This window comes from Neopsephotus bourkii, unplaced genomic scaffold (genome assembly GCF_033783945.1).
Source record: "Neopsephotus bourkii isolate Nb327-2 ecotype Australia unplaced genomic scaffold, CSIRO-AGI_Nbou_v1 NB_1328, whole genome shotgun sequence".
Taxonomy (NCBI): Eukaryota; Metazoa; Chordata; class Aves; order Psittaciformes; family Psittacidae; genus Neopsephotus; species Neopsephotus bourkii.
The window spans coordinates 1975399-1991604 of record NW_026901808.1 but is presented as its reverse complement, the minus strand read 5'-3'; the positions used below and the strand labels follow the sequence as shown (position 1 = coordinate 1991604).

At 42.1% G+C, this 16206-nt stretch overlaps 1 protein-coding gene across 1 annotated transcript in view; it reads left to right on the top strand.

Moving 5' to 3' along the window:
• Nucleotides 1-274: 274 nt before the first annotated feature.
• Nucleotides 275-16206, top strand: part of CDHR3 (cadherin related family member 3) — a 38672-nt gene continuing 22740 nt past the window's right edge. Inside the window, exons 1-6 of the mRNA XM_061366386.1 lie at nt 275-452; nt 3747-3949; nt 8662-8830; nt 11239-11324; nt 13212-13306; nt 13412-13516. Coding sequence (XP_061222370.1) covers nt 383-452; nt 3747-3949; nt 8662-8830; nt 11239-11324; nt 13212-13306; nt 13412-13516 — 728 coding nt within the window. The 5' untranslated portion in view covers nt 275-382. The remainder of the gene's footprint in view (nt 453-3746; nt 3950-8661; nt 8831-11238; nt 11325-13211; nt 13307-13411; nt 13517-16206) is intronic.

The following is a 16206-nucleotide window of genomic DNA, read 5'->3' as shown; positions in this document are numbered from 1 at the left end:
GGTTTCAGGAACAAAGCATGAGTATTTGATCCTGACATGTGAAAACAGCACCTCATTTGCCAGAGCGATGAAAGCAGCATGGTATTTTCAGATTTAGAACACGTTAGATTATTTTCATAATGCTTCAAAAAATACTACTGCAGTGAAAGGACTATTAATGATTGTTTTCTAAAGCGTTGCCCAGATCTGTGGATGGAGTGTCAGCAAGGAGCAGTTCTCTGACAAGCAAACAAGCTGACGGTGTTTAGAAACTTCCTTAGAGACATGGGTCCTTTGTTTTGTTTTTTGCTCCACAGCATGACAAAGAGCAAGAATTTAGGTGGAGCTGATGTAAACTAGGGAAAACATACCATGATACTCCTTCAGTTTGCATCCTGGGAACATGAAGAAGAGGGTCACAAAGACAATGAAGATCATGCTCCTTCTCCTCATCTTGCTGGGAGTAGTATCTGGTAAGAACATGTTTTCATTATGCTGCTAAAATTAGAACACTGTTGGCTGTTATTCTTTCTCTTGGGAGATTTATAATGCATATTTAGGGATCAGACACAGACGGAAAAAATCAAGTAACAATTACTTCCTACTGAACTAGATTGAGCTCTGTGGTTACAGCAGTATAATAAAGAAGAGACCTTGGCTCCTTGCTAAGACACTTTGCTGGATGAGGCACTTGGTGTGCAATAGTTGCTGCTCAGTGTGATAGTGTTGGAGTAGGAAAGGAGGTCAGCTCTTCAGGAAACAATATCTAGTATTGATACTCCAGTATTCAGAAATATTAATAACATTTCTCTTTGATTGCATAAACCAAGCAATCAAATGGGACCAAACAGGCAAACACTTGTGGGAAATATTAGTAGGGTAATATCACTGTCTTTGCCCAGTGTAAAAACATGGCAGATTTGCCAATATGAATATGTGCACATTAACAACTTAAAGCAGATCATTCACCTGCGGTCTGGGTGGCTCATGGAACACTTGTTTTGCTTGTAGTAAGCCAGCTGCTCAGGTACAGTCAGTCAAGGTTCAGCTCTCAAGCAACTGAAAGATTTCTGCCAAGCTTCAGGAACTTCTCAGCATTTGGTGGTTTTCCTGATGTCCCCAAAACTATGACCAGGACACTGCATGTGAATCTCCGCTTTCCTTTTTCAAGCCTGCATGTTTGTGGAGAGAGAAAAACTTAAAGGTGTGACTTAAGCACAATGTAAAGGCTAACAGATCACAAACATACATGTACTTCCCAAAGCCAGTCTCATGCTTGTTTTCACTTGGACTCATCTTTTGTCAATGTTTGGGGCTGGTAATTCTGATAAATAATGTATTAAATTGCTTCAGGCATGTTTTGTTCTCCAGAGTAAGAAGGTAAGCAAAGACCTGTGGTATGGAAGGGGGACTTTTGTATAATCAAGTGAAAAAAAAAAGAAGCCATTTAGGTGCAGTACTGAAAATTTCGGTTAAAAATACAGAGTAGGAAGAAAGAACTTGTGATTTAGAAAGACAAATCCTGAATAAACAACAAATGAAATCTTTAGAGACAATATAAAATAGCAACTCTTTTCTTTCCATGTTTCTAAATATTAAAAATTATTTCATTTATTTTATGAATGGTTTCCATTAATGAGCTGTGGCTTGCTGAGGGAGGATTTATCAGGTTCTGTTCAACGGATATATACTCAAAGTTCAGCTCCATTTATGGAAATGTATCCCCAGAAGCCTCTCTCAGCCCGGTCTCATTCGGATGGGTACTTTCTGTTTATGATGAAAACTCAGTCCTTCACTGGGTCCTGCTCCCGCTGTCATAGACCAGTAACGGCTCAGCTGAACTCAGCCCTACCAGAGAATCAGTGTGACCTGTTCAGATTAACTCTTACAGGCAGCTCCCACCTCACCCTCTCCCACGTCTCACCTGTACCTTACTCACCTGCAGAGAATCTCCAAGGCCTTTTGGCCAGGGTAATTCCATGCAGATGAGTGATCCATGGACCTGCTGTATCTAGAGTGTGGGAGCATGGGAACCTCCATGCAGCTCCAGGGAAGAACCTCAGCTCTGCCTTTTACCAGTGAGGCCCTGTGTGAGGAAGTGGTCTTCCCACATGCAAACTCTCCCACCACACCCTAGTATGTTCCCACAGCCCGTGTTCCCTCCTTCTCCTCCCCACAATGCAGGAGAACTGGAAGTGTCTGATGGATTCATGCTGCTCTAAGAAGTGCTCCAGGAAACCCTGCAAGTGCCTCCTGGGGTGGGATGCAGGAAGAAGGGAGACCTTGTGACTTCATGTTTTGTCTTGTGGACTCATTTACTGAGATTAGTTTTGATTCTCATGTAGTAAAGGCACAGGGATCCTAAGTCTTCCGTGATCCTATGGGGAAAAGTTATTTAAGAGGCCAGTAACAGGAGCAATGTCTATCACACAAAGGCCATACGTGGGGTATCCCTAAAATGCTCCCAAATTTCCCTAGGGATGTACGGAAAAAAGATTTTTTGCTAGCTTGGGGCAAAAGTCACTAAGACTTCTTCTAATGTCATTGGAAAGCACTGGACCTGAACTGTCCCATTCCAAATTAAAAATCCTGCTTCCATTTGAGGAATGGCCGTTTTAGTAGCTGATGAGGGTCACTCTTCCCCAGCCGCATGAGAGGAAGGGAAGGGAGATGGTTCTGTCCCACACTGCAAAAGCGTTGCAAAGCAGCGGATTTCCCCTTGGCATTATGCTCCCAAGCTCCAGGCTGAGCTTGAGCATCCAGGTGGAAACGTGCAGCAGCCTTAATGGCCTTAGCTTAGTTTCCATAGCAGCTTTTTGCCTTGTGGCTGCCCAGCAAAAGGATACTTTGCTACCGTAACTGCTAGTGTATGAACAGCCTGGCCAGGCTGTTGGGTGAGCAGTGTCTGCCTCCCTCTTAGCACACAGTGTTTGGGAAGTTCGACTGAACACAACCACCTTTCTTAGCAAGTGCTTTGGACAAACCAGCGAAGCCCCGCCAAGCAGCAGTCAGCCCTGCCACAAGTCTCATGTTGGGGTACATTGTTAGTTTAGATGTATGAGGTTACTAAGATACTGTTTCAGGATATGCCCTAAAAGTTGTCCTGATCTATATTTTATAGACACTCAAAGCACCACAAGCCTTTGTTAAAATAACAAAACCCAGAAGCTCAGTGACAGAGCAAGCAAAGATTTTGGTCTGGGGAGTCAAAAGGTCTGATTGAGAAGCAGGAGCTCAGCTGTTGGATGCCACAGCAGCCTCCGCTGCTTCCAGGCAGTTTTGAACCATAAAGTGCTTTTCTGGGCTTGCATCTCGTCCAGGGGCTGGAGGCTGCTCTTCCTTGCTCAGAGCAGTCTGTGTAATTCACAAAAGATTGCTTTTTTAACATCAGGATCTGTGTGATTCAAGGTGCTTTTTGAAGTGATCAGTGCACAGAGGCAGCAATTAGCACAGGGGGTGAAACGAAACAACAGAAACATCAGAAACATGTTCCGTTTCTTTGCTTTTACATAGAGGCATATCTGAAGTCAAACAATGCAGTAAGAATACTACTTTAACAACAGCCGCTCTAGATGACAAGAGTACAGTACTGAATTAGAGAAAAGATTGATTCTTTTGCCATTAGCACTGTATTTACTACTGTGCAATGCCACCATTCAGAGAATCAAGCTATTTTGTGCTCAGTAATGGCAGCTCTTGGCACAAGCTGTGGCTCCTGCTAGGCCAAGGTTCCCAGAAGTAATTTTACATTCGTTTTCATCTTGCAGGAAGAAGAATCCGGTTGCTTCAGGGCTTGCCTGCAATAAGCACTGTTGAAGAAAATGCAGCAGCTGGTGTTACAGTTTATACCTTCAATGTAACTGTTTCTCCATTGTCTTCTAAAGATGTTGCAGCAGTTCCTACCATATTAAATTCAAATCCACTCGCAGGGGCTTTTGTTATCGAACCAAAAGGAAATCTCGAATACAGGGTGAGTTTTACGTTTAGCTTGAGATATGTTCAGTCATGTAGGCTGATGTTTCCTGAATTACTGAGCACTGACAGTGCACAGTGTCTCATTGTTTAATCAGGAAAGAGTTGCAAATGCAGACTGTGGTAGTATTTGGACATGTTGTAATAGATACGACAATTTAACAGCAGTAGTGATTGTAACTTTTAATTGCATCCAGTAAAAACATCTATCACAGTAGTCCCATTTATTCTGTGATAGAAAAAAAAAAGTGATATTTTTGGAAATAAGAGGTGAAGAAGGATATATACAACCCCATGTTTTGGGGATTTGTACATAGCTTTTCATCTTAATTTATATGAAGTCATTGTGAAGTTAAAGTGGCTTAGTTAAACCACGTGCATCTTCTGGTTGGCTGCTCTCACCTAGAATTAAAATGAATTTGACTCACTTCCAAAACAAAGTAAGCTGAGTCAGATCAAAGTCATATTTAATTCTGGACAAAAGCTGTGACACACAAGGTAGTTATCTCAAGGTAAGAAGTTATCACACTTCCACACATCTGTGATTTATTTCTGTCTATGGTGTGCTCTTGTCCTATGGCAAAGGCAAAGCAATTTCTATTACTTAACACTCTTTTTTCACTGCTGGATAAATTAGTAAGTGTTAGCTCACATTTGTCACTGGCAGTGAGTGTTCAGATGCACAATAACTTGTCATCCCATTGTAACTTGCTTGTATGTCTGAGTCTGAACAGTGGCACCGAAGACTGTCTTTAAAGACATGCATAGACACTGAGTAGTCTTAAGTCAATTTGAATACATTTGTCTGGGTGCTTCCCAGGAAGTTCAGGTTTCACAGAATTGATACCAGGGATTTTTTTTTCTTTCCTTTTGCTGATGTTTCTGGGAATGAAAATAGGGAAAGTAAGCCCGTGAGCCCAGGTGGTTGAGGCTCATTGATTCACCCTGTCTGTGGGGAGCTGCTGTTGTTCCCATACTGCTGTCTCCCAGCAAGCACAAACCTCTGCTGGCTCTTTAGCTGCTCCCCAGCCAGACTGGTGAAATGCTAAAAAAAACCTCTCCCAAAAGCCCTCTTTCACCTGTGAAGCATGGGATGTGGCTGCGCAAGCACCTGAACTGAATCAGTTGAGGGGATGTAACAGGCAGGATATGGATACATCCCTTAATCTGTCTGTGCTGCCAGAGAATTCATAATGTGGGACTCCCTTTCTAGGCTGTTGTCATGGTTTAAACAAAGTCAGCCATCAATCATGCAGTGGCTCTCTCACTCCCCCCACCCCCTCCCCCCCCCCTTTTGCCCTCCCCCTGCTCCAGGAAGGATGGGAAGGAGAATCAAAAGAATGCAACTCCCACGGGTTGAGATAAGAACAGTTTAGTAACTAAGGTATAACACAAATCACTACTGCTACCACCAGTAATAGTAATGATAAAGGAAATAACAAGGGAAGAGAATACAACACCTCACCACCCACCAACCGATAACTCGTTCCCCCAGCCCAACCAAGCATCACCCGATACCTCGTCCAACCCCGCAGTCCTAGCCCGTCCAGGTAACTCTCAGTTACATCCTGGGCATGACGTGCTGTGGTATGGAATACCTCTTTGGTCAGTTTGGGTCAGGTGTCCTGTCTCTGCTTCCTCCTGGCTTCTCCTCCTCCCTGGCAGAGCATGAGGCTCACAGAGTCCTTGGCCAGACCAAGCATTTGAGCAGTAACTAAAAACATCAGTGTTATCAGCACCATTCCCAGGCAGAAAGTCAAAACACAGCACTGCACCAGCTACTAAGAAGGAGAAAAAATGACTGCTACTGCTGAACTCAGGACAGCTATATTTTGGCATTTTGAATTAAACGTATCCCTTCTGGTGCAAAACATAGACCTTTTTTTATACCTGCTTGCTCCTGTCCCACGCCATCTCTGCATCACAAGCACTTTATGTTGCTGCTTGTTGAGTGGGACTGAGAAATTAATCTGGATTAAAAATAACCCTGCAAATAGATAAAAAGTCTCATCTTGATTTTTATCATGGCAGGATGATGAGAGATTCTAGCACAGTGCAGAGTGTGACACAAGAATGAAAATGAATGGCCAAGAAAGCTATAGACTGGAGACTGCTTCTTCCAAAAGTGCCAGCTGATACTCATTTCATACTACTACCCCATTACTAGCATGGCCTGTGAGGCTTTGTATGTTTTGTTGAACTGTAGATATTTACAGGGTTTCCTAACTTACTCAAAACAAAGAACAAAGAGGTTGGTCCAGTTTGTATCAGTCATGAGGAAGACATAAAGGAAGCTACACACAAATTCTGCAAGTTAGCAGTGAGTATTCTTAGTTCATTCATTTGATAAACATTGCTACTTCTAACTATTTATGCTATGTTGTAGCAGAGCTGTACAATATTTTGCAAAAGAGATGTGATCCAAAATGATTAAATCTTTGCTAAGATACAAAAAAAGGCAGTTTTTCATGTATGAATTATGGAGTTTGCGGATTAGCTAAGTACCTGTTAGCACAGGCTGCTCTGTATTTATGAAGCTACACTTACTCCTGTTGCAGCAAGCCAAAGCAGTATCACATTTCTTGATAAGTTTTGAGATTGCTGAGAAACTCTGTTTCTGAGATATGAGCCCCAGTCATCGTTCCTCACCTTACTTCTATTTGAAGAATCCCAAGGGCAGAAAATGTGTTGACTGAATGAAAACGTTTTGCTGCCTGAAACTATTTTGATGCTGTTAGTGATGCTCTCTCTGCATCCTGGCAGTGAAGTGGGGAACAATGAAATTCTTGGGTGGAATAAGGGGTGGACAGTTACGCGGTGAGTCTAGACCCCTTTTCATGAAGTCTGCAGCTTTTTTAGTGCGTACAGTGCTGCCTTTATTATTAAGTATTGTTACTACCTGGAGGAGAGGTGAACACAGGAGGAGAGGGTCACAGCCTACCCCAATGGCAAGCTGTTCTCAAAAGCAACCCAGAAAAAGACCATCTAGATTCACATCTTCACTTGCAAGGTCTCTATAAAGGAGGGTGGAAGATGTCTTTTTAGGCAGTCTGGCTGTACTTACAATGCCAATGAAAATATTTGGCTGTGCACTGGAGGGGTAATCCCCAGAGCATATAATTTCTGCTTAGAATTGGACAGTTTCTCATGTTGAATTCATTACATCTGTTTACTGTATTTAACTCTGCAGTAAACATTCATATAACTTTCCTACTGGTGTTACAAGATTTTGTAGAATGTTTTTTTCTGAGCTAGCATCACTTTTATGGGAAAATTCTGTTTGTACAATACAGGAGAGAGGAGACCATCCAGGACACAGTTGCTTTCTCCTGCAGTATTGTAACAAAAAGATCCACAAGGTTCCAGAAAGCAGCTGTTTCACAAACCAGAAGGCATAAAACTTTTGTTCTTCTATTCACTCTCCTCCAACTGTCTTAGTTAATTGGCTTTATTTTTGGTTCTGTGTTCTAATTGTGCTGATACCACTTTTGTATTTGCCCTCTGGCCAAAGCATCTCATCTAAAATCAAGGATTTTTTTTTTCACTGCTCTTCTGCATCCTCTCCATGCTCCTCCATTCTGCAGTATGCTGAATACACTGACACGCTCCTTGTCTCACACACTTGTGAGCCCCAACTCTTCTCTTCTCCAGTTTGACAGCACCCCACTACTGTGTTCAAGCTTCACAGTTTTTTAGCTACACAGAGAACTTAACATTCACCTTTTCCTTTCTTGTCCAAGAAAACAAAGTTCTTGCTTCTTTATTACTTCAGCACTGAAGATTGAGGCATGTAACTTTCAGCATCCTGCTGTTGCTCTGGACACATCCTAAACCCAAAAAGAATGCATTGAATGTTTTTCACAGAATGTCAGTCTCGTGCTTGTACGTATTTGTGTTAAGAGGCAATATGCAGAGCTGGAAGCCTTTAAAAAACAAAACCAAAACCAAAACCCCAAATCCCAAACCAAATGTTTGCCTTATCAATCTTGCAAAACTTAAGGCCTTTGTTATTTTTTTAACTAGTTCAACATTTTCACCAAACAGTTCTAGTCCCTCTCTCATTCAGTGTATTCATGCATGTCCCTCTCATGTGTGTTCCTCTCTCATACAGTGTGCTCATGCAGCTCTTTTCTTCCTGTGATTTCCTGCAAGTCTTCTCCCAGCCAAGGCTTATACAAGGAAGGGGTTGGTACCTGCTAGCCTAGGTCTCCTGCCCCTACACTCCTTATTGCAAGTAAAATTCTTCCCCCTTGTGCTCCCGACTCACAGAAGTAGCAAAGCTGCTTTTGTGTCCTGCAGGGCTTCCTCCCAGTTTTCAGTCTTGAAACTTAAAGCACCTTGACTACTCCTTGAGCTTGGTGTCAAAACGTGGAGACTTCATGCAGACAAGAACCTGCAATATGTAGTCCTGACCTTGAAGACAAAGAGTTGCGTGTGAGGCAGGAGACAACTCCTTCCGGGCTGTCTCCTCTTCAGACTGTCCCTCACACAAGAGGTCCTTGTTACTCCCTGAAGCCACAACATTTTGGTCTTTCCACTTTGTTTTTCTCACAATTCTGCCATGATAAGAACCGTGCCAGCAAGTCGAAGATGGACTAAAATGCTCACTGCTTAGTGATGTAAAGTGTCGTTTCACTTGCATTCACTCACACAGACTGTAACTTACAACTCTTGCACCATATCTTAATAACTGTTTTTGTTTCTTTCCAGGTTGTTACCACTGGAAACCCTGTCCTGGATTATGAAACCATGCCAAATAGATTTGATTTACAGATTTTCGTGGAAGACACAACTGGGAGAACCGACCTTGACATACTGACTGTCCAAGTAACAGATAAAAATGAAAGTCCTGTATTTCAAGGAAATATGGCAATTCAAAGTAAGATAAAGGTGGTATTTGAAAAGAACAATACTTGAAAAGATGATATTAGATTAAAAACCCTATAGCTACGTACAGTGCCTGTAGCTAAAGTGGTCTAAGCATTTTTCTTTAGGAAAACAAGGCAGGAAGAAGACACTTTTTATCAGAGCCTTATTTTACATGAACATTTGGTATGCTTCATCTCTGAAAATGCCCTTTTAGCTTTCTTAAAGCTTTGACCAAAAATGATTTAGCCATTTTGAAGTACCTGAAGAATTTAAAAAAATATATAAATTAATATGAATAAATACATATTTATTTTTTTATGAGACTACCTAACTAGAGGTATGAATGGGAACTTGATGTTTGGTGGGATATAACCATTGAGTATGGGTACATGTTTCAGTAGTTAGTTGAAAACTGTACTTATTTGGAGAAGAAAGATAAATTTAAATAAGTGTATAATTGTGTACATCTGTATCTTGCATTTGAACCTGCACAGAGAAATTAAGTGGAAAACTGATTTGAAGAATGTGATCTCAGAGACCATGATCTATGGTGGTTCAGCTGGCAAAAGGCAGAGTCCTGTCTCCTGCATGGGGCAGATGTTGTTAACCAGGCTTACTTTCAGACCAAGGTGCGATGGGGAGGAGTGTTCAGTAGCCTTAGGGATTAGGCTGGAGTGTCTGGACCACAGCTGTCATCAGTACAGGCTTTGCATGCCATGCAGTACCTTATACCATCAATAGAAATGATGGGGAATAACTGCCTCACTCCCTGAGCAGTCTTATCTCGTTCATTTGCTAATGAGAGGACCTGGAAAACTTGTACTGTGGGTGACAGACTATAGTGATGTATTTATTATGTGTTCACAGAAAGAGAGAACAGTTCAGGTAGTGAGTAAAAATATGCTCTTATTATTTCATGAGGTACTGAGAGCCTCTTTGAAGTCCTGATATTGTAACAGTGCTCTATGGAAAAGCATTCAATAATTTAATATTCAATTTTCTTAAAAATGTGAAAATACCAAACTGGGATCTGTTCATGGTAGGTACTTGGAGCTGGCTACTGGTGCCACATCTGGACCAACACAGCAGCAGTGTTGGGTAGGCTGCAACTTGCAGCCCTTGGGGTCTTCAGCAGTGCAGCGTGGCTGCAGAACTAACTTCTCCCTACTGCAGAGGGCAGGGCTTGTCTGCTCAATGAGTTCAGACCAGGCTCGCTCAAATTCATCTTCACCTAATGCCTCCTAAGCACACTGACATTCCTGCTTCCATACGATACTTAGTTTGTAAAGAAAACCATCTTCCCCTAGGGAGGAGGCTGTGTCATCTTCTCAATATAGCTGGTATCTTGCATATCATGGGTGCTGCTGAAATCTAATAATAATTAAATGTGACACTTCAGGGGATCGGCACAGCATGAAACACGCTCTACGTGGGAGCTTGTTACAAATAAGTGCATCAGCTTAACTCTCAGCTAGAGCTGCCATAAATTGGTGAGCACAGATGTCTGATCTGTCTAACTGTGTGGCTTTAGTTAACAGTAGCAGCTACAATTAGACTAATTGCACATTCACTGGGTATGAAAAAGCATCTCCCTCTCATTAAACTTTATATTCATATTGTTGTCCTCTGGGAACAACTCATTACACTGCCCTGGGATTCCCATTGCTCTGATGAGAAGCAGCAGTCAGCAGGGGTCACAGTGGAAATTAATAGTCCAGAAACAGCTGGTCCAGCAGACACAAAAGGGCATAAAGCAAATGATGTGATCTAAAGATCTGTTGTTCTATTAATCACTCAACTCAAGGAGAGATAAGCCTGTTGCCAGTGGCCCAGTGTGGGATAGTCCAGCTGTGAGAATTCCTGGCATGGAAAGAAGCACACCTTGCACTGAATTAGCATCCTTAATAAGGCAAAAATTTAAGTCGATGGAGACCATCCATAATTCATTTACTTCACTGATGTAAAGGAAAGGCAAAAATGAAGAGGAAAGGCTCTGAGCTCTCTCAGTAAGGCACAGGGTGGACAGGGAGAAAATGAGGACCTGGCACAGGGATATGTTCTCCCCATCTGCATATAGTAAAGAAAGACACAGGTGCAGCCCAAATGCATCATTTTACTCCATACCCTGTGAGCAGCTCAAGATGGGCAGTATGTGAAGATCAGTCTCTCTCCTGAAGGTACAATTTGTACCTTCACACTGCAACTTGCAGTGGTGGTTGCCTGTTTCTAGATGTACAGTCAGTTTGTTTTTCTCTTTTGGGTGTTTGTGCTGTTTGTGACAATTTTGGAGTTACACTTGTGAAGTGAGAAGATGCAGCAGGCAGTAATACATATGGACAACTTCAGCATATCATTATGTTTGCTGCTGTGTCCTTTATTCTTACTCAATTAATACTGAGTGCACTTATATCCATGCAGCTGTAACAATCTATGTCTTGGAAGGAACACCTCCATCACGCATTTACCAAGTTAAAGCAGCGGATCCTGAAAATGCTAAACTCAAAGTAAGTTGTATTAAGTTTAAAAAAACCCCAAACCCAGAAATGATACAATCCATTGTATCTGAAATCCTAATTGCCAGCATCTTTCAACAACTTCCTTCCTTACTAGGGAAACAGGAAAAGGTTTAGTCAAGAAAAATAAAGCAGTTTCAACAATAAACTAAGAAAACCCAGCCTCGATGTTTGGGCTGTATTTTGAATTCTCAGCCCTCCAAAACTGAGGGACGTTGAAGGCAGATATTGACAGAATTAATCAGGGATACAGGAGAAATTGTGTCTCTTTTAGAAAAATAGCTTGCAAAACACTTCTTGTAGATGAGAGGACCTAAAAGCAAGCAGAAGTTTTAAACTGTATCACAGTGTAAATTCTTTTCAATAAGACAATAAGGAAATCACTTCTAAGGCAAAGGGATCTCAGCTTTTTTACAGTCCCAGAGCAAACTGTGACCTTCAGTTAAGAAAATGTGATAGCTGATATGAAAAAACTCTTGGTATCAGCAAAAAATCTGGCAAGTGATGTTTGTTTGCATACAGGGGAAAAGTAACTACACTTACCTAGGAATTGTGTTGTAGCTTTTCTTTACTGGCTTTGGCTTGATGAAAGACAGCATTGTCAAGAACTGAACCTGGAGATGCTACTTCAGTGTGTATCATTATTCAAGGGAGCAATTAGATTGAAGTCCGTCCTCGGGTTTTGTCCAGTCAAACCAGCAAGCCTGAGCTGGTGAGGAGGGAAGCAGAGGCCTTTTAACTCTGCTTTGCTTCTGAAAGCAATAGGAGTGAGTTCCACGCACCCTTTAACCCCTGATGAATCTCAGGCATAGTAAGAAGCTGCAAATACAGAAGTGCTGGGCAACAGGTGAAATAATAATCCAGAGAGGGAATTTAGAAAGGTCAACTGGCAAAAAAAAACCCAAAACCCTTAAAATGCTGTGATCAGCCAGCTGCTTTTTAAAAAGCAATTTCCATTGTATCTATCATTGCAGGAGGCAAGGTGTTTCACTCTTGTACCTCCTGGTTTTTCCCAAGAACAGTTGCATGCTCCAGACAGATCTGCTCAGTGGATTTTGCAGATTACTTGTATGGTGCATGACCCTCTGATGTTGCATACTTCAGACCTTGCACTAGCAAAGGAAATGTCTTTGAGGGCTTATTGGTGATGGCCTAGCATGTGGAAAATAGTGAGGAGCACGTAGCAGGTATGTGGTAGTTACCCTGGGGCCATGGAGAGCAGGGTACTGCTTTTCTCCATACTGTGAATAGCTTTGGGGTGCTCAGCTCCCTCCCACCCCTGTGCACTGGCATGGCACCTGTTTGTGTGGTGCAATGCACAAAGCAGCTGCTGAGCAGCTTTGTTAACACCAGGCTATTGTCAACACCCCTCAGCCACACACCCTCATGTACTCTATGAAAGCCCACTCTCCCCTCCTTGTTCTCTCCCAACATCTGGACCTCCCAGACTTCATTGCCTCCCTCCAGAGCTCCTAAGTCCTGCAAATCCAGACTCACCTGTTCACTCCTTTGTGCATGTACTCTCACTGGCATCACAAGGCTGATTTCGCCTAGGGCGCTGTGGCCCTGCTGGCTGGCCTCTATGTTAAATTCTTATTGCAGACCTGGCATTCACAGAGGTAGAGAACAGTGTGGGCTTTAATGTACTTCAGTGTCTGTGATTCCCCACTGGCTGGCAAGCAAAGCACGTACGACCAAGTTGGAGCTGCTTCAGCTCAGACAATCAGGGCTCGTGCTGGCATCTATACATCAGCATGTTCTATTAAGCAAAGTTTGAGGCAAATGCTGTACTGTAACTTGGCCTGTTCTACAAGGCAAGGAATGAATGGAGGGATGTTTAAAGACACAAAGACTAATTGCTTGCTCTCTTCATTTCAGTATTCACTGCTCCCTGCATCAGTGCCATTCTCAGTCTTCAAGAATGGAGCCATTTTTTCCAGGAAAGAATTTGATTATGAGAAAGATCCACATTAGTAAGAATGTATTTTATTGACATGGTCTATTAACTTACAGTAGGCAGAGAAACATTTTCCTACATAGCCACTGAATGATTCTTGCTTTGTTTTCTTATTTAACAGTTACTTTTTAAATATAACAGTGACAGATCCAGATGGACTCAACTCAACAAAAACAGTGAATATCAAGATTATTAACATCAATGATGAAAGACCTTACTTTACCACGTGAGTGAAAAAGTTCTGTTGTACTCAAAATCTTGATTTTTTGCCAGCTCTACTGCTTTGGCATCAATGGGAGGGCGTAGCAAAAGGGCAGGTAAATATAACAACAAATTACTACTGAAAACCATATTTTAATGTTGTTGTGATTCCTGTTATTTTACTGGAAAGCTTTGCCTTCATTTCCCTCTATTATTACATTTTTATTCTTAATAGCTTCAAGTTTTCCAGTCTCTGCCTTCATGCTACGAACAGCCAAATAATTTTGTTGTACTTGTTAGCATCTAGAGAAGTTAAAGCTATGCAAAGACCTTTGGACAAATTTGGACAAGGCGATGAATTCTACTCTGTGTGAATATAATCATGAAGAATTTACCCCTCATGCAGATGTGCATTTCACCGTAATGATGTTTATTCATGCAGAAATGTCTAGACATAAAAATGTCTTACTTTTGATCTGTCTTCACCTTCTTCCCATACTCACTTATGAACAATCCCAGTGATCTTTGGAACACTGTCCTTTCTTACTGTGTCACAAGCAAGAAATTGTGTCATAACACACAAGTCAGAAATAGCTTTTGAAGACTAACAGAGTTTTAGTTGGAATCAAGAAAATAGCGGAAAACTGGGGAAAATGGGAAAGAATATACCTGTGCCACCAGTAGGCTGTTTTGTTGTGGAAAGCTTAATGAACAATTGTTTCTGAAGCAGGAGCTTGGCAACTACTTTTGATCTGATTCTATTGTTGTCACTTGCATGAGATACTGATTGGATTCAATGCATTACGGTCCCTGCTGAGAATATTTATGATGGCTGCTTGCCTGCCATCTATGCAGAGGAGAAGACAATGTAGCACCTGGGCCATGCCAAGAGGTTTCCAGCTACTTGTTTAGAGCAATCTTCTGGGTGTTTTGTGGAGCCAGAGCAATGCAGGGCTCCCGGGTTGAGGCCAAGGATCTGGACCTTACTGGGTAAAGAAGTGGAGAAGCTGAAGAAACAGAAGAATGAAATATTAGAAACAGACACAGATTTTTTGTTTTGTTGCTACTCATTTAATACTTGAACTTCATGTCTGAATAATCAATAAGGTTAACAGCTCACTCTACGTTACTCTACTGCTACAAGCAGGAGGAATCTTCTTCCCAGTGCCAACGTTTGCACATTGTGTTCTAGACTGATTATTTCCTCCAAATGTTGCCTTTTCTGCATATTTATCCTTATGTCTGGAATGCTAAAGGAGCTCTTTTAAATATTTATCTACTTGTTCAAATTAGTGAGAGCTGCAGTGACTTGAGCATCCATAACAGCTAAGGTCTAAGACTCAGATCTCATATGGCACAAATAAGCCCTGGTATTTGTTTGAATCTTCTCCCTTTTAGACTGACATTACAGACCAAAAAGAGCAGCTCAGTTTGTAAAGAACTTTAGATTAAATTACACATCATGATCTATCCTCAGTATGCACATGTATGGCCTCTTCCCTGCTAAAATCTGAGCTGCATGCTGGGGCTGCATACTTTCTGACACTGTAATAATTAGTGCTGGGATGGGAGCTGGGGAAACTTGACAAGTTAGCAGACTTTCTTTATTTTCTCCTGATCAAAGCTGTCAAGAACAGAGTTTCAAAGGGTATTTTTAATTGTTCCCATAGTATATGCAAGCACATCTGTTTCTGGTGTTCACAACACTGCATTGGCATTCAGCCTTTTGAAATTCTGGCTGTTAAAATCAATGGAAAACTTGTGGAGTCAGGAAAACAACGGAGAAGACAAGAAAATAAACATATGCTTCCTTTGCACTTACGCTGCAGCATCTAAAAGGCCTGCTTGAACCATCCTGTAAAAAGCCACTGGCAGGTGGCAGACAGATGGACAACAGGACACAGCCCAGACGTAGCTGTGTAGGAAGAGGCCCCAACTCCTCCCCAGCTGTACTAGTACTTGGTGCTACAGGGATATGCTCCGTAACATCCCACTTCTTCCTGAGAGATCTGGTGGGGACAGAACAATGGCCCGTGCAGGGTGCAGGAGGACTGGTGGGGCTATGAAGGTGGAGCTGTGGTGAGTTTGATGTCCAGAGAGAGGTCAGAGCTATGGTCACTGTGGGCATAGGGAGTTCCCTACTTAGAGCCAAAACCAGTTAGAGCTGTCCTTCCCATATTCCCCAGTGACCAGAGAGGCATTTTGTGGTGGCATTTTTGGTAGCAGTGACTCTGGAAGCAACAGGAGACCAAAGAAGAAATCCAATGCCAAGAGTGAGACAGAAACTTAATAAAAACTGGCACTGCAGCTGTCACAAACGCCTTATTAACTTGTGGCTGTAACTAAGGTGTTTTTGCTGGGAAAACCCTATGTGGTCTCTCTCCTGTATGCTTTCCTCTTTTCATATGAGCTGACAAAACAGCTGAAGATACTTTGTCTTCTTAACCATTTTGAAAATTGCAAATGGAGATCTGGAGACCAGAGATCTTCTGACCCGTCTCTGCAATTCCCTGCTCTAATTGCTACGTGCCCTGTGATGTTGGTTTTCAGAGGATGACCAAGGGCTCATGCTTTTCTATACTGGGAACTATAGACTAGTCAATTAGCTAAATGTTGGCATAGGAAGTTCAAAACGTGCAAAAAGGATTCTGTCTTGAAACATACTCCTAAAGATTTTCTGAACCCTTGAGCACCTTCAACCCCCTTTGATTTCTA